The sequence below is a fragment of the Castanea sativa genome, chromosome 9 (genome assembly GCF_040712315.1).
Source record: "Castanea sativa cultivar Marrone di Chiusa Pesio chromosome 9, ASM4071231v1".
NCBI classification, from domain to species: domain Eukaryota; kingdom Viridiplantae; phylum Streptophyta; class Magnoliopsida; order Fagales; family Fagaceae; genus Castanea; species Castanea sativa.
In genome coordinates, this window is record NC_134021.1 from 22,928,786 (window position 1) to 22,950,763 (window position 21,978).

Consider the following 21,978-nt stretch of genomic DNA (forward strand, 5'->3'; position numbering starts at 1 on the left):
TTTGATCTTTCATGGAACACTGGGTTAGCAGTTATATGAAGTGATGCCTGGTTATCACAGTACATTAGCACAAGCTTGTCATGTTTAACATGCAAATCTTGCAGCAAGTATAAAAGCCAAGCTAATTCACAAGTTGTTGTAGCCATAGCCCTATATTTTGCTTCTGCACTAGACCTAGACACTATGCTTTGCTTTTTGGATCTCCAAGATATCAAAGCATCACCTAAAAACACACAGTAACCTGTAAAAGACTTCCTTGTATCAGGGCACCTTGCCCAATCTGCATCACAATATGTTTTTAAGTGCAGATCAGACTCCACGGGAAAGAAAACACCTTGTCTAGGTGTACCCTTAATGTATTGAAGTATCCTGGTTACTGCCTTCATATGTGGTACTCTAGGTTGTCTCGAAAATTGGCTAAGCCTATGTACTACAAAAGTGATATCTGGCCTGCTCAAAGTCAGATACATTAACTTCCCAATAAGTCTCCTATACTTACCAGGATTTGGAAGCAGTTCTCCACTACTTTTAAACAACTTTAATCGTTGTTCTATTGGTGTTTTGACTGGCTTGTAACCTGTCATGCCTGTCTCCTTAAGAACTTCAAGAGCATACTTTCTCTGGTTCAAGCTAATTCCAGTCTTATTCTTTGCAATTTCTAAACCTAAGAAATACTTGAGTGATCCAAGGTCTTTGATCCCAAACTTCTGATCTAAAACGGACTTTAGAGAAGTAACACAAGCAAGGTCATTGTCTGTGATTATCATATCATCAACATAGACTAGTAATACAGTAAACAAGGGTCATTTGCTATAAACAAACAATGAGTAATCTACCTGAGACTGAACAAAACCAAGTTGCATGATTGTGGCTGATAGCTTTGTATACCACTGTCTAGAGACTTGTCTTAAGCCATAAAGGATTTGACCAACTTGCAGACCCTAGGAGCAATTGATGAAGCAGTTGGAGAAGAAGCAAAAACACACTCCCCTTTATTGTGAAGACTAGGAGGCAGAGTCATGTAAACCTCTTCATCCAAGTCCCCATGAAGACAGACATTATTAATGTCTAATTGGGGTAAAGGCCAAGCTCGAGCAGCAACAAGAGCAATTAGCACCCTTACTAAAACAATTTTAGCCACTAGAGAGAAAGTTTCTAGAAAATCAAGTCCCTCTCTTTGTGTATAGCCCTTAGCCACCAACCTTGCCTTATACCTCTCAATACTCCCATTAGGATTCAGCTTCACTTTGTACACCCACTTGCACCTAATAGGTGATTTACCAAGAGATAAAGTAGTGAGTTCCCAAGTGTGATTACTCTCAAGGGCTTGGATTTCCTTGTCCATGGCAGATCTCCAAAGAGGATCTTGAACAACTTGGTAAAAATGCTAGGGTTCTTGAGGGCAAGAATTGACTGTCAAAAGGTAGGACTGATAACAAGGCTCCAAATGGGAATAAGTGAGAGATTGAGCAAGATCATAAGGAGCACTAGGAGTAACAAAAATACATGCATAATCTTTTAAGTAAGCGGGTGGCCTAGTGTCCCTAGTTGATTTTCTGAGAGGTACTGATGGTGCTGAAGGAACTGGTGTAGGTGATTGGGAAGAACTTACTGAAACATCAGTGGTAAGAAGCTGTTGATCACTGGGAAAAGAACCATTAGGCAATAATGGCAGAGATATGGCAACATTAGAATTAAAAGGAACAAAAGAAGATGGAGTAGGTGAGGAATGAATAGAAACAGTAGGTGAATTAGCAACCTCAATTATGCTAATAGGAGTGACAAAAGCATCATTACCAACTGAGGAAAAAGGAGCAACATCAACTTCAGAAGAAGAAGCAAAAGGATCTGCAACATTAGAGAAAAAAGTGGCAAAAGGAAAGGAATCCTCATCGAAAATAACATCTCTAGAAATAAAAACATTGTGACTAGACAGGTCAAGAACCTTGTAACCTTTCACCCCAAAAGGATACCCCAAGAAAAACATTTCTTAGCTCTAGGAGCAAATTTGGTTCTGTTATTGGAAAGTGTGGTAGCAATACATAGGCATCCAAACACTTTCAAATGTGAATAACTTGATACATGACCAAAGAGAATTTTGAAAGGAGTCTGATGTGATAAAGCTGATGTTGGTATCCTGTTTATCAAATAAACAGCAGCAAGAATAGAATGACCCCATAGGTGTAATGGCAAATTAGATTGAAACATGAGAGCTCTTGCCACATTTAAGATGTGTTGATGTTTCCTTTCAACAACAGCATTTTGTTGTGGTGTTTCAACACAACTTAATTGATGCAAAATCCATTTCTTAGCAAAGAAATCTTTCATGATAAATCCAGTGCCATTATCAGACCATATAGCTCTAATCTTTTTAGAAAATTGTGTTTCCACCATAGTGCAAAATTGTTCCAAAGTTAGTTGTGTTTGTGACTTATGTTTCAGCAAATAAACCCAAGTACACCTTGAGCAATCATCCACAATAGTTAAGAAATACTTGCAATTATCAATAGTGGACATTGAAAAAAGTCCCCACAAGTCACAATGTGTCAAGTCAAAACAATTATTAGAAATGTGAGAACTTTTATTAAAAGACAATCTTTTTTGCTTAGCAAGTGGACAGATCTCAAAAGTAAAAGTCTCAACAGAAGTAAAAAGGGGTACACCATTATTCTTCATTAAAGCCAATTTGGCATTAGACAAGTGTCCCAATCTGGAGTGCCACACATGAGATGGAATTTTATGTACATAAAGTCTTGCAGAGATGGAAGGTGAAGTTGATTTGCTCTCATCCAGCAAATAAAGACCATTGCATTCCCTACCCAGGCCAAGTGTGCTCCAGTGAGCAAGGCCCTATATAAAGCATAGGTTTCTGAAGAAGATAAGACAACATAAGGTGGATTTAGCTAACTGACTGACTGAAATGAGATTGAAGCTGAAAGATGGAACACATAGGACATTATAAAGGGTAAGCTTTTCTAAAATTTTAACAGTTCCTATGTGTGTGACTAAAGCAATTTCACCATTAGGCAGATTGACATGAATATTCAAGGTAGTAGAATGTACCATATGATCAGTAGCCCCTATGTCTATGGCCCAATCAGTTGCATAAAAAACCTCTCTGTAGACATCAAAATTTTTATGATGTATCCACAACCGTAAAATTGATCATGATTGAGTATTTTTTTTATCAAATTAATTTCCAATCGATGATGTGAACAATCAGCAAATGAAATCAAGCCATGTGGCAACATCAAATGAAGAAAGCCATATGGCAATGTCAGAAGAAAAGACTCATATGGAAGGTTCTTATTAAATGGAAAACCAAATTAAATTCATAATTAACTTTCAATAAATGCTGAGAGAAAATTCCAAATCATATGCTATTGAGTTGCCTATAAATAGAGGTTTCTCATATAAGAAAAGAGGGAGAAATTTAGAGATAAAAACCCTACTGACACTCTGCCAAAATAGAGAGTCATCTTTAAGTCCAAAAGAACACCCTTGCTCCCTCAAAAATCAAGCTCATTCCTACTTTTTCAAATCAAAGTAGGGATTTTTCTTCAATTTAAATCGAGATCAAGCCAATGGCCTTCGCATCAAATCAAGTACGTTCAACTACTCATTCAACTTAGAGGCATTAAGGCATGATTCAAGATCAAGCTTCACAGCCCTTCGGATCGTAAAATTTCTTGGAGATCGAATCAGAGGAGTTTATTGTATTCTTTCATTTATAAAGAGTCATACAGAGAATTGTCTTCACACATATACAAATCAATATAAATTGATAATTTGTTACACCATTTCGTGATCGTGTGATTTATCTTTTACGAAAATTGTGTGTACACTCTCTATTAACTATTTTAGCAGAGAAAATAAAGTGTTTTAAGGTAGGTGTGAAGGACAAGTTTGGAATGATACTTGACATAGTGTCAATAAAATTGGAATTAACATTAGCTAATGGTAAAGATGATTTGGAAGCCACACCAGCTATAGCAGACACACCAAAAGCTCCAGAAAATAGGCTAGAGACACCACCACTTGTACTTACAGATGCAGCACGATGATTGTCACCAAAATCAACTCTAGTGTTGAAAAGAGCAAGTAGCTGTTCACACTGTGCCTTGGAAATAGGACACTAAACAGGTGTATTTGAAGGAGTCTCAACAGCATTGCCTTATGGATATGAAACCTGATTAGCATTGACATTGGACTTGCCTTTGTGCTTGTATCTAGGTGGATACCCATGGAGTTTGTAGCACTTGTCCATAGTGTGCCCAAGCATGTTGCAGTGAGTGCACAAAGGTCTGTCCTTCTTGTTACCACCCTTATTACTAGAATTACCTTTGGTGTTAGCATACATTGAAACTAAATCAAGCCTTAGTGTGAAGGTAGAACCATGTCCAATGTTCATAAACCCTTCTTGAAGAACCAAAGCATACACATTGCTTATTGAGGGAAATGGCTCAGACATGAGTATCTAACTCCTCACAGTCTCAAAATTCTCATTTAGCCCCATCAAGAACCTCATAACATAGGCCTTCTCATTTGCAACACTCAGAGTCTTCATTGCTCCATAAGTACATGCTGGTAATGGTTCATAATGAAGCAATTGATCCCAAAGCTTCTTGAACTTTGAGTAATACTCACTTACTGACATTTGATTATAAGAAATATGTGAAATTTCTCTTTGTAGATTGTAGATCTTTGGACCATTGCCCTGAGAAAGAGAATTTGCAACTTAATCCACATCTCTCTTGCAGTTTCACAATACATGATGCTGGTAGAAACATCAACATGCATGGAATTGATCAGCCAAGAAAGAACCATTGTATTCAACTTTCCCAATCTTCATACAAATGAGAATCAACATTAGGTATTGTAATTTTTCCATTCACAAAACCTATCTTCTTCTTGGCAATGAGTGCTAGAACCATAGCCTTAGACCAAGATTGATAGTTATTCATCCCAGGCAATGGCTGAGTAACCAAGATATTACCTGGATTCTCATTTGCACTAAGCAAGAATGGATTGGGAGAATTAGACTTAGTATTAGAATTTGAGCCTGGTTGTGTGGATTGAGTATGTGTGGGGTTGGAATGAGCACTTCCTTTAGCAGAGGCCATTGATGTTCTTCACAAGCTTCAATGGTACCTAAATTGGAAGAATGATAGAATTGAAAGAAAAACAAGAAACTTTCTAAGAAGAAGTTGCACGAAAAGATCAATATTCTCTGAATTAAAGAGAGAAGATGAGAAAATTTCTGTTTGGAGAGAAAAAAAACTTCCAGAATCAAAGAAATAAAGCTAGGAAATCAGTAAAAACTGTGCTAGCTGCTCTAATACCATGTAAAATTCTTAGAAGAATCTAAGTAAAACTGAGAGAGTTTTATTGATTGAGAAAAGAGAATTACAATCAATTGAATTGAAAAATACATAGCCTATTCTATTTATACACAGTCCTAACCAAGTATATTAACTAGCATCCTAATATGGCGCCAAAATTGTTACTAGAATCTTTTAGACCTGTACACGTGTCATCCAAGTATAACAAACTCTGTTACTCCCTAAATTCATGGAACTAACTCCTCAAAGCTCTGGATGAATAGCTGACGATAAGGTATCTCCTCAATTACTTCTAGAATCTCTGTGCTAACCCAGGTAGGCTCTGATGCTACCTTCGTAGCTTGGCTAGTGCACCTCTCGTCACTAGGTGCTGCACTGCCTGTTGCCTGTCTCATGCACCTCAACTCTGTATTGCCATCTACAACTTTAACAGTTATCAATATAGAGTGGGAGCCTAAGTCGTATGAAATACAAAATAGAGTGTCTATAGTTATATGCATTGTACTTCTCAAATGCAATAATTTTTATACTTGACATCTTGATCCTTCATGTGAAATCCGGTTTAGATTGACCCCTGTGTAACAGAATTATTAATTGCTTACCAATAATCTCAATTGTGATGCACAATATCAATATTAATAACCACAAAATTAATAACAAGTCACCAAATCATAAAGCAAAAATGTAAAAGTGATAAATGAATGAGGTACATGATACATTGACAAAGTAGAAAACCAATGGACAAATCTTCGAAGGAAAAATCACTACAAGGATAACTTTTCCCATTTAAGGCAATCCACTATAAAATAAGAAGTTTTACAATCTAGAATGAGGGAAAAAAAATCTGTGTTCTAGACTTGATAACACATTAAAATGTATACTTGTTATATATTTATGTGAGCGTTATCTCCTTATTACCATACTTAATTTGTATAATTAAGTCATGATTTGCATTAGTTCCTATTATTTATCTTTACATAATTTCTTGAATAAGATGTCATTCATTGCGTATAATTTTCTATTGTTAGGAAATCATCTGAAAAATATGAGTTTATAGGAGTTTGTGAGAAAATGGAGGCCAAACTAGAATTAAAGTGGAGATAAAGGATCATGCTTAAATGTCTAAGGAGGTGTAGCTGGAGTGCCTGGGTCACGTACCATGTTTAGAAGCTTCAAATAAGGAAAGAAAACAAAGAGGTAGAATCTGAAAAGGAAAAATCAGATTTGAGCACTGATCAATATTTTGGTTGTATCTCTCTCCTCAAAAATCCAATTGACACAGGGCTAGATGGGCTGGAACCATGACTTAAATATCTACAACTTTTCAGTTTTGAGTTTTTCTAAATTCACAAGTTTTGAAGGCCAAAATTAACTCACAAGTTACTGCTATAAATCTGGACAAAAAATAAAATAGTAAAAGATTTATTTTCTTTAGACTTTGATGTTAGGCTTTTGAATGGAGGCTGTGGAGAAAAAATTTGGCAGAGAAAATCTTGTATTTTCCTTTCTCTAATGGTAGCCTGAACTCTTTGCTAGGGCTAGGGTTATGTTTCTTTTATACGGTATGAATATTCAATGTGATTTTTTCTAAGATTTTAGACAATAACTTATTTGATTGTTCAATTAGATTTCTTTTGATGTATTAATTCTTCCATGCTTTCAATAAGCTCAATTATATTTTTCTTATTGTTTAGATGAATTTCTAATAGTTTCAAATAGAAATCACGTTTTAAATTGAATGGGTTTTTCTGAAAACTCTTCTAACCGCATTATTAATCTAGGTTATCATGCGTTTTTAAATTGTCTCAGTTCAACCGAATCATAAGTTTTTAATTGTATAAGAATAATTAATTATGAAATACATATTTTCTTAGATCATTAAGAATTTCATATCGATATAGGGAAACATCCCAATGCCTTGGTATTTACATTATTGATTTAAATAAGTTTTTATTATTATTCTTGTTAACAATCACCAAGCAAAAGTATTTTTCTTCTTCATCCAAATTATTGTTTAATTATATTGTTTTTGAATTTATCCCGCTCCTTGTGGTTCGACCTCGGTACTTCGAGAATTATATTGTTACGATCTCCTGCACTTGGGAGTGAGCAAGTGAGACTCTACAATCTCAGTAGTTAGCTCACTAATGCAACTCTTAATAGCTTTAGAATTTTGAACTTCTTCATATATGGATTTTTTCATGAATGATGCGTTCGCTTCAACGAATAAAAACCTATGGCACACTCTAAAGCACCTCTTTGAAAATTTAATTTATATTGAAGTTTGAACTGACTAGATAAAACTCCTAGTTTGAAAATCTCAAATGCTATCTTTAGGACACAAGATTAGTGGACAAAGAACAAGAAGTTTTCCATGAAGCACAAGGTTTTCTTTCTGAACAATATATATTGTGGCCTTCTTTTCTCTGCTTAGGTTCCATCAGAGAGAAAAAAAAAAAAGATTTGTTTAGCTCTGGTATAATCTCCTTCCCTTAAACAAAAAGTTGTGCATAAGGTGTTTTATATAGGTGCACAAAGTAGGATTAAAACTAAACCCAAACCCTTTTTCTAATAAAAATAAGATATATTCTCGCTATAATTTCGCTTGAGTGAAGTGATTATTGCTTGAGCAAGATTTCCAAAATAACATAATTATGTCGTCTTCAAATGGTCATATCTCATTTATTTCAAATTCAATTAAGGTTATATTTGTGTCCTTATTAAAGTCTCAAATATCTACTTTCCAATCAAACAAGTTCCACTTAGGCTTCGTTTGGGAGTTCATAAGGGAATGGAATAGAATGTATTTAAGTAAGAGAAAGGAATGGAATGGAATGGAATGAAATTGGGTAACCTTGATTGGATGTTTTAAAATAAAGGAATGGAAATGAATGAAAATGAATGGAATGTAAGTAATCTTATTTGGGAGCAACATGTAGTGAATGGAATGGAATCATTGGAATAGAATCATTTTATAACAATATTACTATTAGACCCCTATTTCAAAATAAAGGGTTGAATATATAGGGGTATTTTGGGAGTTTTAGTAAAAAATTATTAAATCTAATTTCATTTCCTCTCATTCCTTTTAATTGGAGATTTGGGGAATGAAAATTTGAGGTTTTAAGGGAATAGAGAGGAATGATTGTTCCCTACTACACATTCCATTCTCTCCCACTTAAACTCCCAAACAATGGAAGGAAAGAATATTCTAAAATTATTCTTTCATTCATTTCCATTCCATTACATTCCCTCCTCTCAAACAAGGCCTTAAATATTCAAAACTTTGTCATTTTTCAATAGCTTTTGACCCAGTTCAACACATTTTACAATGAATAAATTATACCAATATAAACTTCAAATTTATTACAAACAAATGTCATGAAATGGACCCATGCTAAAAATACAGCACTTCATGTGACTATACGAGTAAGAGATGGCAATAGGGTAAGGTGGGACTAAAGGACCCCACGTGGTTTTGTCTTTGCCCAGTCCTCGTCCTACCCCCTGTGACAGGGAAAACTTCCTTACCCATCCCTGCCCTGCACCACACTTTTACCTTTTTTTTTTTTTTTTTTTATAAAACTCATTTCATTAATATAAGTATACTTAAAATTACAAATTAATCGATCACATCTGTTGGGTTTTAAAGACATTTAGGTTTAAATGTATTAGAACTCTAATTTGTAATGTTGGCAAACCATGATCAAAACATCTTAGTCTTGTTTAGACGTGCTCAAAGTATGTGTCTTTTATGTAAAGTTGGAATCGAGTTGCTGTAGGATTTACTATGTAAATTTGTCTGGCTCGATCGATCGAGAATTAGACTCGACCGATCGAAAGTCGTGCAGATTGTTTTTTCTGCATAATTTTCCAACTCAGCTCAAGCCCGTTTTACGTGTAAGATTTTATGTTTTGCCCTAGGTATAAAAGGGAAAACCCTAGCCACGTTTTATGGATGCTCTTTATGCTGTGTGTGTGAATCTCTTGTGAGATTTAGAGGTGTTTGCCTTCACATACACTTAAGATTATCAAGATCTAGATTGATGTCAAGAGCTTGGTGATCAATTTAGTTGTAGATTCAAGAGCTTAAAGATATACAAGCAGGAGTACTTGTGCTTGCTGGGAATTCAAGAAAGAAGTAGTCTGTGGACTCGGAGCTGTCACGTGGTCATGGTAGTAAGTTTCCTACTCGAGATAGCACTAGGATGTTAGTGGTCTAAATCGCTATTGTGTAAACTTCAATTCTTTCATAGTAGATTCAATTTTATCTTGAGGATAGCTAGGTTAAATCCTCCCCAAGTTTTTTACCGGTTTGGTTTTCCTGGGTCATCATATCATTGTGTTCTTTATATTTCCACTGTTTTGTATGATATGATTTATATGAGTTAACCTAGATCTGCATAATTTATCTAAGTTAATCACTTGGCTAAATAACTAGGTTAAACTGGTTGTTTTTAAGGAGTCTAAAAACATACAACATCAAATAAAAACAATTTTTAGCAAGGACAAAATAATCTTATCCATATCTCAAAAAAAAAAAAATCCAAACTGTTTAATAAGACAATATCACAACAAAACAAAAAGCATTAATATCAATGCATTTAAATATTTAGTAGTAATACAAACCAATTTTTTAATACTAATAGTCTAATACATAACAACATAATCCAAACTCCTAATACATAACAAAATTTATATTGACTAGTTTTTCAAAAATAATTTCCAATTTCTTTCACCATGTTGCAGGGTGGGTCGGGGAGGGGCTAAAAAGCTTAAATCCATCCTTGCCCTACCATAAGGTGCAGGGCAAAAAACTCACCCCATCCCCACCCTTTCACTTATGCGAAGTGGGGAGAACTTGTGAGGAGCAAAGCGAGATGGGGAAAGACAGAATTGACATCTCTATATATGACACCAACGGTCAATAAAGTGAATAAACCATTAAAGGGTCTCTAGTCCTCTTACCCTTTAGTTTTCTTAAAGGCTTTTGTTTTTTATCAAGCTAATACCATGAAAGCATAAATTAGAAATCAATAAGAGAATATCTTATTCTAAAAAAGTAACATTCCTAATGTATAGAAAATGTTTGTCTATATAGGTGTGAATTAGTGCACGTGAAATTGTGCTCAGATTACCAAATTATTATTGCCGGCTTGATAAGTGCTATTAAGACAATAAACAAAATTAAAATTTGGTGATCAATTAAAATTATTACTTATTATGATACAAGTTATTGTATGTTAAATTTTTAATTATCAATCGCATACACATTTTTTAGAAATAAATAATATACTTCTAAAATTTGGGTAAATTGCAAACTATACTCCTAATATTTAATGTTTGGGGGTGTTTGGATTTTACACTTTAAAATTTCAAAATTTGGATTTTACCCCCTAAAGTATGGGGGTATTTAGATTTTACACTCTGACGTTTCAAAATTTGTATTTTACCCCTTATATTTTAAGGGTGTTTAGATTTTACTCCCTAAAATTTGGGGTTGTTTGAATTTTACACCTTGAAGTTTTGAAATTTGTGAGTGTAAAATCGAAATACTTCCAAACTTTAGGGGGTAAAATCTAAGTTCTAAAATGTCAAGGTGTATGTTAGGGACATATTTTATGTAATTGGCTAATCCTTTGACAAAATGCACTTTACTTGTAATTGGGTAGATCTAGGATGGGTTTAGTACTTCAAGAAACATGTTGTTTAAGCCAAGTATTAAAGCCATGAAGATTGGACCAAGAAACAAGTGAAGAAAAGTTGTTCATTAAAGCTTGACAGATACCTCGACAAAAACAGTATCTATCAAGACTTAAAGAACGAAACTCGACAGAAGCTCAACAAAAATTGAATCTGTCAAGATCTACGAAATCAGGATTTCCAAATATGATTTTCGGCTCATGCTGACATGTATGTGTAGGGTTTCTTTTTTAACAACCCTAGATATATATATATATATATATATATATATATATATATATAGATCTACGAAATCAGGATTTCCAAATATGATTTTCGGCTCATGCTGACATATATGTGTAGGGTTTCTTTTTTAACAACCCTATATATATATATATATATATATATATATATATATATATATATATATATATATATATATATATATATATAAGGCTTATTTTGAAGGTCGTTATACAAGGAGAACACATGCAGAAAGTGACCTAGTACCTTATTCTCTCTGTAAGAAGTTAATGCGTCTTTGCGCCTTAAGGTTTTGTAACCAAGTGCTTCTTGATTTTCATTGTCGATGAAGTGAGGAACTTTGCAGCCAACAACATCTTCTTCAAGTTGCTGGAGTTAGTCACATACTGGGATTCATGCAAAAGGGTGGCGTTCATATATTGAAGATTTTAGAGGTTCTGAAGCAGTAGAAGGTTTCTGCAACAGTAGAAGGTTTCTGCTATAAGTTCATCTACGGGGTTTTTAGAGTCACAGGACAAAATATTCAATTGCGGAGCTCTAGGGGAACTTCTCGGGGTCTCTCTTCAGAGGAAGAAGCTGAACTGACCAAGAGTAACAAAAAAGCTAAAGACATTCATCATGCAAATTTTATGGAAGACAATGCTAACATAGAGAAGGAGTTTTCGTGGGGTAAGGCCATGCAAAGCACCGGTTATATTTTAAAGATAAACTTGTGGGTGAGTTCCCAGGGGCATATTGATGAGCTTTTGATCTTATGGACCAGATGGAAGCGTCCCTTGAGGTTGAACTTGACACCTTTGGCCTTAGGAAGGGACTTGTTGCAATGAGATTATTTGATGAGTTGAAGCAAAAAATCAGGGCCTTATGGGCAAGAGCGTTGATTGTTAAGGTTTATGGAGAACGGTGGGATTTAATTTCTTACAACAAAAAATCTCAGCCTTATGGAAACCAAAGGGAAGACTTGACTACGTGGATCTGAGTAAGGATTTTTTTCTAGTCAAATTTTTGGCGATGGAGGACTATGATTTAGTGCTATATAAAGGTCCCTAGTTCATTGGAGAGCACTTCCTCTCTATAAGGCCTTGGGTTCCAAATTTCAGACCATGCTCTGCCAATGTATCGTCTATTGTAGTTTGGGTAAGACTCAGTGAACTTCCTATTGAATACTACCAAGTGGAAGCATTGAAGGAGATTGGCAGCACCATTGGGAAGGCCCTAAGGATTGACACTCATACTGGCTTGGAAGCAAGGGGTCGTTACGCCTGAATATGTGTGCAGATAGATGTGGAGAAGCCGCTGATCACTGCTCTACTTATCGAGAATTTCGAACAGCCCGTTATCTACGAAGGAATCCATAAATTGTGTTTTTCCTGTGGTTGGATTGGACACCAGAAGGAAGCCTGCCCTCGCACGTTAAACCAGTTTAACCACCGACTAAGGAGGAAGATGAGGGGGTGGATAAGGTTCAGGGAAGCCCACACGAAAGGCATGATGCTTAGTCAGTTGAGGATCAGCAATTAGGTGCTAGTACAAATGAGGACAACACCTACGGACCTTGGCTAGTTGTGACACACAAAAGAAATGGGTACAAATCCAGCAGGTATAGCAGCAGTCCTCGTACTAGCCGTTATCTTGAGGAAGGACAAAGACCCACTGGCGCCACCTTTCATAAAAATGACACCAGTAAGGAGCGTGAACATGATAGCATTAGGAAGAATGGTATGGCCCAGACTAGTAATAGGCCTCAATGGGTCAAGCTTAATAAGAGAAATCCAAATATCCTAAATCCAGACCAACAAGAAGTGAGCCCAACTTTCATGGGCCTTAACCCCGTAGGCTTTAATGTTTCTAGCTTCAGCCCAAAATCATTAAGTCCAAAACAAACTCTTAAGGGTAAGAAGGTCCTCTCCAAAAGTAGGGTAGCCTCCAATATCTGTAAGTTTGCTGTAGAGTCTAATCAGCATACATCTGCTTCTTTTACTCCAGTTACCCACAGTGCTTCATTGTCTGCCATGGGTGCTGAGATGGGTAATCACTCTAGGGGGTCTTGTCATGGAAGTTTTACAAGTGGTGAGGGTAGTGGTAAGGATGACACAGTAGCGACTATGAAGGTAGTCCAGTTCAGTGCTTAACGAAGCCTAGAGCGCCGTCCCATAGTGATAAGAAGAGAACGCGAGGTTGGGTCCGCTGATGCTCACCAATCCTACGAGAAAAATGAGTCCAACTCCTTGGGGGCAAGCTCGAATTTACTAATTGAAGATGGTGTAGGTGAGATGAGCAATTTGGGAAGTACTGTACTTAATCCCACCGACCCCAATTTGATGCAACATAACCCATGGATGAAGTAATGGGTGAGAAGGGTGATAGAAGTTTAGCCTAATGTTCTCTAGGTGCTTCAGTCTAGGTTAGAGACCATTGTGATGGGACTTCTGCTCTACCAGCTATTTCTAATGCCAAGGAGGGACAAGGTAAGAAAGTGATAGAGGAAGACAGGATGGAGTTTGATGGTTGAGGTGAATATACCCTGCTTGTTGATATGTGATTGTTCTAATTCATATTGTTTCCATGAATATTATCATATGGAATAGTAGGGGTTCTCTGAAACCAAATTTCCAGAAATATGTTACTGATCTTGCTCATTACCACAACCCTGCAATTCTGGTGGTAATGGAAACAAAAATAGTTGGTGATCGAGCGAAAGCAATTATCGATAGATTGCCATTTGATAGGGCAATTCATTCTGATACTATTGGCTATGCTGGGGGTTTATGGTTGCTGTGGAATTCAGATAGAGTGGAGGTGTCATTGATTTTGAAGACTGAGCAGGAAATTCATGTCACAGTTAAGGTATGTGCCTCTGACTTTTCTTGGATTTTCTCTGCGGTGTATGCTAGTCCTAGGTTTGAGGAAAGGTCCATCCTATGGAGTGATCTTTCTGCTTTAGCTGAGCTTCATAGTATGGCATGGGTTATTGCGGAGGATTTTAATGAACCTTTGGTGGAGGATGATAAGTTTGGTGGTAGAGCTGTTAGTATGAATAGATCTTTGCAATTCAAAGATTGTATTGATAAATGCAACATGGTTGATTTGGGGTTCTCAGGGCCGAGGTTCACCTGGTCTAATGGAAGAGAAATTTTTGCGCTAATTCAAGAGAGAATTGACAGATTTTTTGTAAACCCTGATTGGTATTCAAACTCTCCAAAGGAAAAAGTTACCCATCTCACCCGCTGCCACTCTGATCACAGCCCTGTGCTTCTAGAAACCGCACTGCATTACCAGCTTCAACTTCCTAGACCTTTCAGGTTCCAAAGTTGCTGGTTGTCTGATCTGTCTTTTCCTGTAGTGGTCTCTTCTGCTTGGAATCAGGCTCATTCCCTTCAGGGGGCCATAAATAATTTTGTTACTGAAGTGAAGCGATGGAATAAGGATCATTTTGGTAATGTTTTCAGTAAGGAGAGGAGGATTATGGCTCGGCTCAATGGCATTCAAAAGGCTATTACTTCAAGACCTTCTTCTAATTTGTTGGAGTTAGAAAAGCAATTTAAAGGAGAGCTGGAAATTATTTTAGACCAGGAAAGGGACATTTGGGCTCTCAAGTCTAGAACAGTGTAGGGGAGTGGCTGTATGATGAGAGAGATGTTATGGAGCATATTAGAGGGGGTTTTGAGGGCCTTTTCTGCTTTTCTCTAGCATTATCAGAGAGGAATCCCCCGCTTTTGACTCAGGGGTAGGCCTATCTCTAGGAGGACGATTGTGAATCCCTTTGTGTTGAGGTCATGGAGGAGGAAATAAAATATGCCCTTTGGTTGATGAAGCCTTTTAAAGCGCCTGGTCCTGATGGGCTTCATGCAGGTTTTTATCAGTGCTTTTGGTTGGTGGTTGAGGAAATTAAAGGCATTTTCTCTAGGAAAAAAATCCCAGATTATCTTAATAGAACCCTTATTGCCCTTATTCCTAAGATCCAAGGCCTTGAAACTTTGGGCAACTACCTTCCTATTAGTCTGTGTAATACTATTTATAAAGTCATCACAAATGTGGTAATGGCTCAGATTAGACCTTTCTTGGATAAGCTCGTCTCCCCCCTTCAAACTGCTTTTGTTCTAAGAAGAAAGGGTATTGATAATGCGATTATAGTCCAGGAGCTTGTTCACTCCATTAGTAAAGCCAAAGGTAAAGAGGGATTCATGGCTATAAAGATAGATCTTGAAAAAGCTTATGACAAGCTAGAGTAGGGATTCATTAGGGAGAGGCTTCTTGGTTTCAAGTTCCTTATGGACCTGGCGGAGATCATCATGAGCTGTATTTCCGCAGTCTCAACTTCTATTTTATTTAATGGGGGTATGTTGGAGCCTATTAAACCTTCTAGAGGTATCAAACAAGGAGACCTTTTGTCCCCTTACGTATTCATTTTGTGTATGGAATTTCTGGGTCAACTTATTGAGGGGAAATGCAGCGAGAAATTGTGGAATCTAGTTAAAGCGTCCAAGAGTGGTCCGAGCTTCTCTCATCTCTTCTTCACAGATGACTTGGTGCTTTTTGCTAAAGCCATTCAAGCTAATTGCATTGCCATCCATGAGGTGCTTGATACCTTTTGTGAAAAATCTGGGCAGACTGTTAGTGAGTCCAAGTCTAGGGTGTTTTTTTTGCCAAATGTTGATATGGAGAGTAGGGAGGAGATGTGCGGTCTTCTTGGGTTTAGAGCGACTTCTTCTATTGGGAAATATTTGGGTATTCTTATTACTCAACAGGGGCAGTTGAATCAAGATTTTAACTTTATCTTGGATAGAATGAAGCAAAAACTTTCGGGGTGGAAGGCAAACCTTTTGTCTACGGCGAGCAGAACAATTCTTATCCAATCTTCCTTATCTACTATTCCCAATTATTCCATGCAGTGTGCTTACCTCCCAAGTAAAGTGTTGGAAGGCATAGACGGGATCAGCAAGAATTTTTTGTGGGGCTCAACAGAGGCCTCTAAAAAGATGCATTGGGTGAGTTGGCAGAAGGTGACAAAGACTAGGAAGGAGGGTGTTCTGGGATTGCAATTTGCAAAGGGAAGAAACACCTCTTTGTTGGCAAAACTTAATTGGAGGTTCCATTTAGAAAAAGAAACCTTAAGGGCCAGAGTTCTTAGGAACAAATACTGCACTCGTTGGAGAACAAACTCGGCCAACAACGATAAACTTCCTTGTTCCTGAGTGTGGAAAGGTATGAGAAAAAGGCAAGAGGTTTTTAATGCCGAAACAAAATGGGGCATTGGGAGTGACAGTAATCTCAAGTTCTAGACCAATAATTGGTCTCTTCAAGGTCCTATCAGAGATTTAGTGCAGGGCCCTTTGAACAGGGAGGAAGATAACATGAAATTGAAGGAAGTGATATCGGCAAATGGGTGGAATTGGTCGAAAATTTCCTTTGATCTTCCTTAGAGTATAAAGCTAGGAATTCAGGCTACTCCCTACGCCATTGTTGCTAGGAGTGAGGATAGAATGTCATGGGCAGCAAATACCCATGGGAATTTTGATCTAAAAACGCGTATAAATTGGCAACTTCAGGGAATGTTAACCATGAGTTCAGGGGACATTGGATATGGAAAATAAGAATCCTTCCAAGAATTCAATTCTTTGTTTGGAAATGCTTTCAAAATAGCATTGGTGTTAAAGATTGTTTAGCATCAAAAGGAATCAGTTTTGACCCTTCTTGTCCTCGGTGTCGTGACGAGCCGGAAACTATTATTCACTTACTACGAGATTGCGGAGGCAGCAAGGATCTTTGGAAGCAGCTTGGCATCTTTGAGGCAGATAGGAATTTTTTCACATGTGATCTTTATACTTGGTTGTTCGTGAATGCAAGGAATGATCAATGTTTTTGCCCCAACAAACCTCCTTGGAACATAGTCTTCCTTTTTGCCATTTGGATGTTATGGAAGGAAAGGAACAAAGTAATTTTCCAAAATAGTAATCCCAACCCAAATTCGGCAGACCATATAATTAGTCAAACCAGTGACTTCTTCTGGTGTGCCGCGGATTGGAAGAAAGCCAGCAGCTTTGTAATGAAGAATATTAGATGGGAGAGGCCAAGAAGTGATTGGAGAAAGCTAAACACAGATGGGTCCTCCCTAGGCAACCTGAGTTTAGCTGGTGGAGGAGGTGTGATCAGAGATGAATCCGGTAATTGGGTGGTAGGATTTTCAAGAAGGATTGGTGTTACTTCGAGCTTTGAAGCAGAGTTATGGGCGTTAAAGGATGGCCTAACCATTTGTATGAACAAAAATTTCCAAGCTGTTGAAGTAGAATTGGATGCAAAAGCCATAATAGATGTTCTTCAAAATCCCACTCAAACAAATCCCATTATTTCTCCCTTCCTAGATGACTATAAGTAGCTGGCAATTCAGATTTTGCAGATTCGGTTTAGCCATTGTTACCGAGAAGCCAATAGATGCACTAACTCTCTTGCAAGAAAGGGTGTGAAATAAGATGAAGTTTTCTGCATTTTTTAGTATCCTCCTGTAGAGTTCAGTGGCGACTCCAGGAAATTTTTTCAGGGTGTTCCTTAACAAGCATAAATTACACAATCTAATAAAAAGAAAATTTTATATATTGACAACAACAACAATAAAAAAACACGCAAATACATAAAATTTACAATTACCTTTTATGAGTTTTCATATTTTGAAATCGTTGCATAATAGTCTCATTATCAATTGTTGTTTCATTAATTATAAAATTATTAATTGTTGTTTAGCCTAACATAATTTAATTTGTTTGTCTTTTATAATGTATTGGTTTATTATACTGCTTTGATTATTTTTGTTTAGCCTAATAATAATTTGTTTGTCATGAATTATACTGCTTTAATTTGTTATATTGTTTAGCCCCATATGCTGATGTGCACATTACACTAAAGAGCCAATGATGTGCACATTACACTAAAAGAGGCACTGATGTGCACATTATTTACACATCCCATATGTAGCACAATAATTAAAGCAGTGTGCAATCCAGCCCCATGTGCCCACCCCACCACACCCCATTCAACAGACAAGAAGGCCTAATGATGCCTGATGCCCCCCTGCCAATCAGAAAATTTCACAAGTCACAATCACACATTACACTAGTCTAAAAGATAATTAATATCAACACCAACACACTACACACACCAACCCAACAGATAAGATATTAAGATAAACTGACAAACACACTACACATGAAAAGCAACACATTCAAAAAGACAAAAGTCAAAAACAAACAAAAAAATTAATAAAGGTGAAGTTTGGTTCGGCCAATGAGAGACACAGTTCAAATTTCAAAAGACTAATAGAGAGAGTTAGTCTTATTAAAGAATAAAGAGAGAGAGAGTTTCATTCATTTTATAATTTTCATTTCATTTAATAGAGAGAGAGCGAGAGACTGAGAGAGAGTCAGAGAGAAAAATGAAATACCTTGAGGGAGGGAGCACCAAAGCAGCCGAGTAGAGAGGCCTGAAGGCTGAGGCCGCTGAGGCAGACTCGGTGACAGTGGCGACGTCGCGACGACCGACGAGCGATCTCCGACGGAGATGAGGGCGAGCGACGACGATTTGGACTATCGGTCTCTGACGACGATCTGGACTGGATCAGATCTCCGGCGGTGTTGCTCTTGCTCTGAGGGACTGAGGCGTAACGGTGTTGCTGTCTTTAGGTAATAGGTTTGCTTTAGGTTAGGCCTTTAGAAGTTTAGTGATTTCTTTTTCTTTGATAAAACCTTTAGTGATGGTCCTGATGGATAGATTTAGAAGTGATTTGCTTTGTTACCTGTATTGGGGTTTTTTTTTTTTTTTTTTTGGTGAGAATCCGTGGGTAAGGTTGTTACCTCTGTAATCTATTGGGCTTGCTATGGGCTTGCCGTGGGCTTGGCTCTGTTACAATTTTTTTTTTTTTTTCCAGATTTTAGTTCAAATTTTTTTTTGGGCTTTTTTTTTTGCTTGAAAGTAGAGCAATTGAGCAAATAAATTTTTTTTTTAATTTGAGGGTGTTCCTAATTTTGTGATTGAGGGTGTTCCTAATTAGGATGTTCCTAATTTATTATATAATTTTTTTTTCAGGTTTTTTTCAGGTCAGGGTGTTCCTGGGAACACCCTGAGCTGTACGTAGCGTCGCCCCTGACAGAGTTACTCCCTGTTTTCAACCATGACCTGTCTGGGTTATTTATAAGTAGGCGCTGTCCTACTGGCCTTTTGCTAGTGTAGTTTTCTTTATTTTTATCCCCTTTACCAAAAAAAAAAAAAAAATCTAGGGACAAAGGTTTTGTACTAGATCTGAAACTTCTCTTTACTATAGTGAATTGCATTTCGGGAAGGTTTTCCCCTAGGTTTTTTTACCGTGAAACTAATTTGTTTCATTGGTTTTTCTGGGTCATCATATCTTTGTCTTATTTACTTTTCCCCTGTGCATGATATTGACATGATATTGATGTTTGTTTGTTTTAACAATGTTTATTTATAATGAATCTAATTAACAACTTGAGTTTAAAATTTATTATTTTATCAACTGAGGTCTAAATTTCCCAACAGTGTAAAATTCAAATACCCCCAAATTTTGGGGGTAAAATCCAAATTTTGAAACTTCAGAGTGTAAAATCCAAACACCCATAAATTTTAGGAGTGTAATTTGCAATTTACCCAAAATATTTTAATACTCTATATAAAGATTTAACATTTTAATAATTAGCCTACAAAAATGGGACTTGGCCCCCCAAATATTTGAGTTAGTCCAATGATACTTTTTAAAAAATTGTCCAATTGGTCGAGTAGCTATAGAGAATGTTTTTTTTGTTCTCACATTCATTTTTTATTTTAAAATATGTATTCATCTCTATTAAAATTTTGAATTATTAGTTCAATTAAAATATGTACTCATCTTTGAATACTTTATTAGTTTAATTAAAAAAATTGACTCACTTTTGGTAGATAATTTAGTAATTTATATTAAAAATGAAAATTTTAAGGATTCAATATGGATAATACTAAGTTATGCATGTATAAATGTTTGCGTTTGTGCATGTATATGAAAGTTTGTGTTGGTTAATAAATTAATATCACAAGTTGGCCCCCAAACAAAAATTTCTGGCTACACCTTTGGTTGATGCCCACAAATTAAAGGTACTTATGTATACTTTTCTTAATAGTTATATATAGTTATATTTCAATTTTCTTTCTCAAAAAAGAAGAAGTTATATTTCAATTTTATAAAAAAAAGGAGAAAGTATGTGATCTAATGGATAGTGACCTGCGTTCATGGAATGTCCAATTGAATCGCCAAATTTTCAATCGTGTGATGCAGAAAAAAAGTTAGCAGATTCCTCTATCTCAGATTCTCAGTACAATAGACCAGATAAGCTTATGTGGGGAGCTTCTAAATTAGAGATTTTTCAGTTCGTAGTGCTTAATTTTTGAAACTCTCTCACAACTCACAAGGGAACGATTTCTGCTCTTCCATCATCATCTAGGAGAAATCATCAGCTGTGGAAATCAATATGGACATAATGGACTCTTAAGATTCCTCATAAGATTTGCCTTTTTCTTTGGAGAGCTTTTACCTTTTAGCAATACTTTGTCTACTATGCAGAATTTAAGAGTTTGTCATGTCCATATTGATTCTGTGTTTTTTATGACATCAATGTGAAGAATCTGTAGTGCATTCCCTTTGGTCTTGTGCTGTTGCGTTTGGCGTATGGACTACATGGAAAATAGGATCCAGAAAGTTGATCTTAAGTTCAAAAGTCAAAACCAACAAGATTTTAGGGAGTTTTTTGAGTTGTTGATTTCTCTATTTGATAAGGACATCTTTGTTGTTGCAATTATTGCCTGGCGGATATGGTTTTAGCGCAATTCAGTTCATCAATCATGGAGGGGTTTTACACCAACCTCAGGCTTTAGTTGATGCAAGTTTAAAGTTATAGGATGATTATCAGTCAAGTAATGTTAGTTCAATGCAAACTTCATTGACTCAAAATCCAGGTGGTTCCCGAGATCTAAGTGTGCGTTGGCAGCCTTCATTGCAAGGAAGATATAAGATTAATTAACGCGGTGTTTCTTTCATACAGTGTTTTTCTAAACTGCAAAGTGAGTTAAACTCACGTTTTCAATTATAATTACATACTTTGTGAAAAAGTTTTTCCCCTAAGATTAATTGGGCTTTACAGCCTCTGAAAAACCCTTCAATGTTATGGGGTTGGAGCTGTTGTGATTTGTGAGAAATCATCGTGGTTTGGTGATCACATCAATGAGTAACAGGATCCCTGTGTTTTATGATGCCCTGGTTTCCTATTTATCTGCTGATAAGGTTTACTCTTGACATGGGCCTTTTGGATAATATTTTTGGACGTTATTTCTGCAACTTCATAGCAGGTTGTAGTCACTTGGCATAAGATGCATTTAAGTAGCTGTTGTAAATACGATCATCTCAGTTCAATTAGGGTTCTAAGTCTTGTAATAGGGTAGCACAACAACTAGCCTCATTCGCTCATATCACTGAGGATGTTACTGTTTGGGATGAAGGAATTGCCTTTCGTTTTTTTTGCTGCACGTATCTGATTTGGGGGTGTACCGTCAACCGGCCAAAACCGACTAGATCCAACTCAACTTGCTAGGTTGGTAGGTTGGGTTGGGTTATGATTTTTATTTATTTATTTTTATATAGTGGGTCAAGTTGGATTCG

The 21,978-nt window shown here is 36.5% G+C and overlaps 2 protein-coding genes across 2 annotated transcripts; one reads left to right on the forward strand and one right to left on the reverse strand.

Moving 5' to 3' along the window:
* Nucleotides 1-1,387: 1,387 nt before the first annotated feature.
* On the reverse strand, nucleotides 1,388-4,471 carry LOC142608926 (uncharacterized). Its single transcript, XM_075780582.1, has 4 exons — nucleotides 4,190-4,471; nucleotides 3,950-4,135; nucleotides 2,043-2,850; nucleotides 1,388-1,953 (listed from the first exon to the last, which is right to left on the reverse strand). The coding sequence occupies exons 1-4, from the start codon at nucleotides 4,469-4,471 to the stop codon at nucleotides 1,388-1,390; spliced, it is 1,842 nt and encodes a 613-aa protein (XP_075636697.1).
* Nucleotides 4,472-13,853: 9,382 nt separating this feature from the next.
* On the forward strand, nucleotides 13,854-14,900 carry LOC142608927 (uncharacterized). The gene has a single exon (XM_075780583.1). The coding sequence runs from the start codon at nucleotides 13,854-13,856 to the stop codon at nucleotides 14,898-14,900; it is 1,047 nt and encodes a 348-aa protein (XP_075636698.1).
* The last annotated feature ends 7,078 nt before the right edge of the window (nucleotides 14,901-21,978 follow it).

Bases quoted from the DNA above. Each gene is read 5' to 3' on its own strand.
- LOC142608926 (XM_075780582.1), bottom strand. From the start codon at position 4,471: ATGTCTGAGCCATTTCCCTCAATAAGCAATGTGTATGCTTTGGTTCTT. The intron at 2,851-3,949 runs GTTAATTCCAAT...TGCTTTATATAG, and splicing joins CATCTTTACCATTAGCTAAT to GGCCTTGCTCACTGGAGCAC. The intron at 1,954-2,042 runs GTATTGCTACCA...TTGGGGTGAAAG, and splicing joins GAAAGTGTTTGGATGCCTAT to GTTACAAGGTTCTTGACCTG.
- LOC142608927 (XM_075780583.1), top strand. From the start codon at position 13,854: ATGAATATTATCATATGGAATAGTAGGGGTTCTCTGAAACCAAATTTC.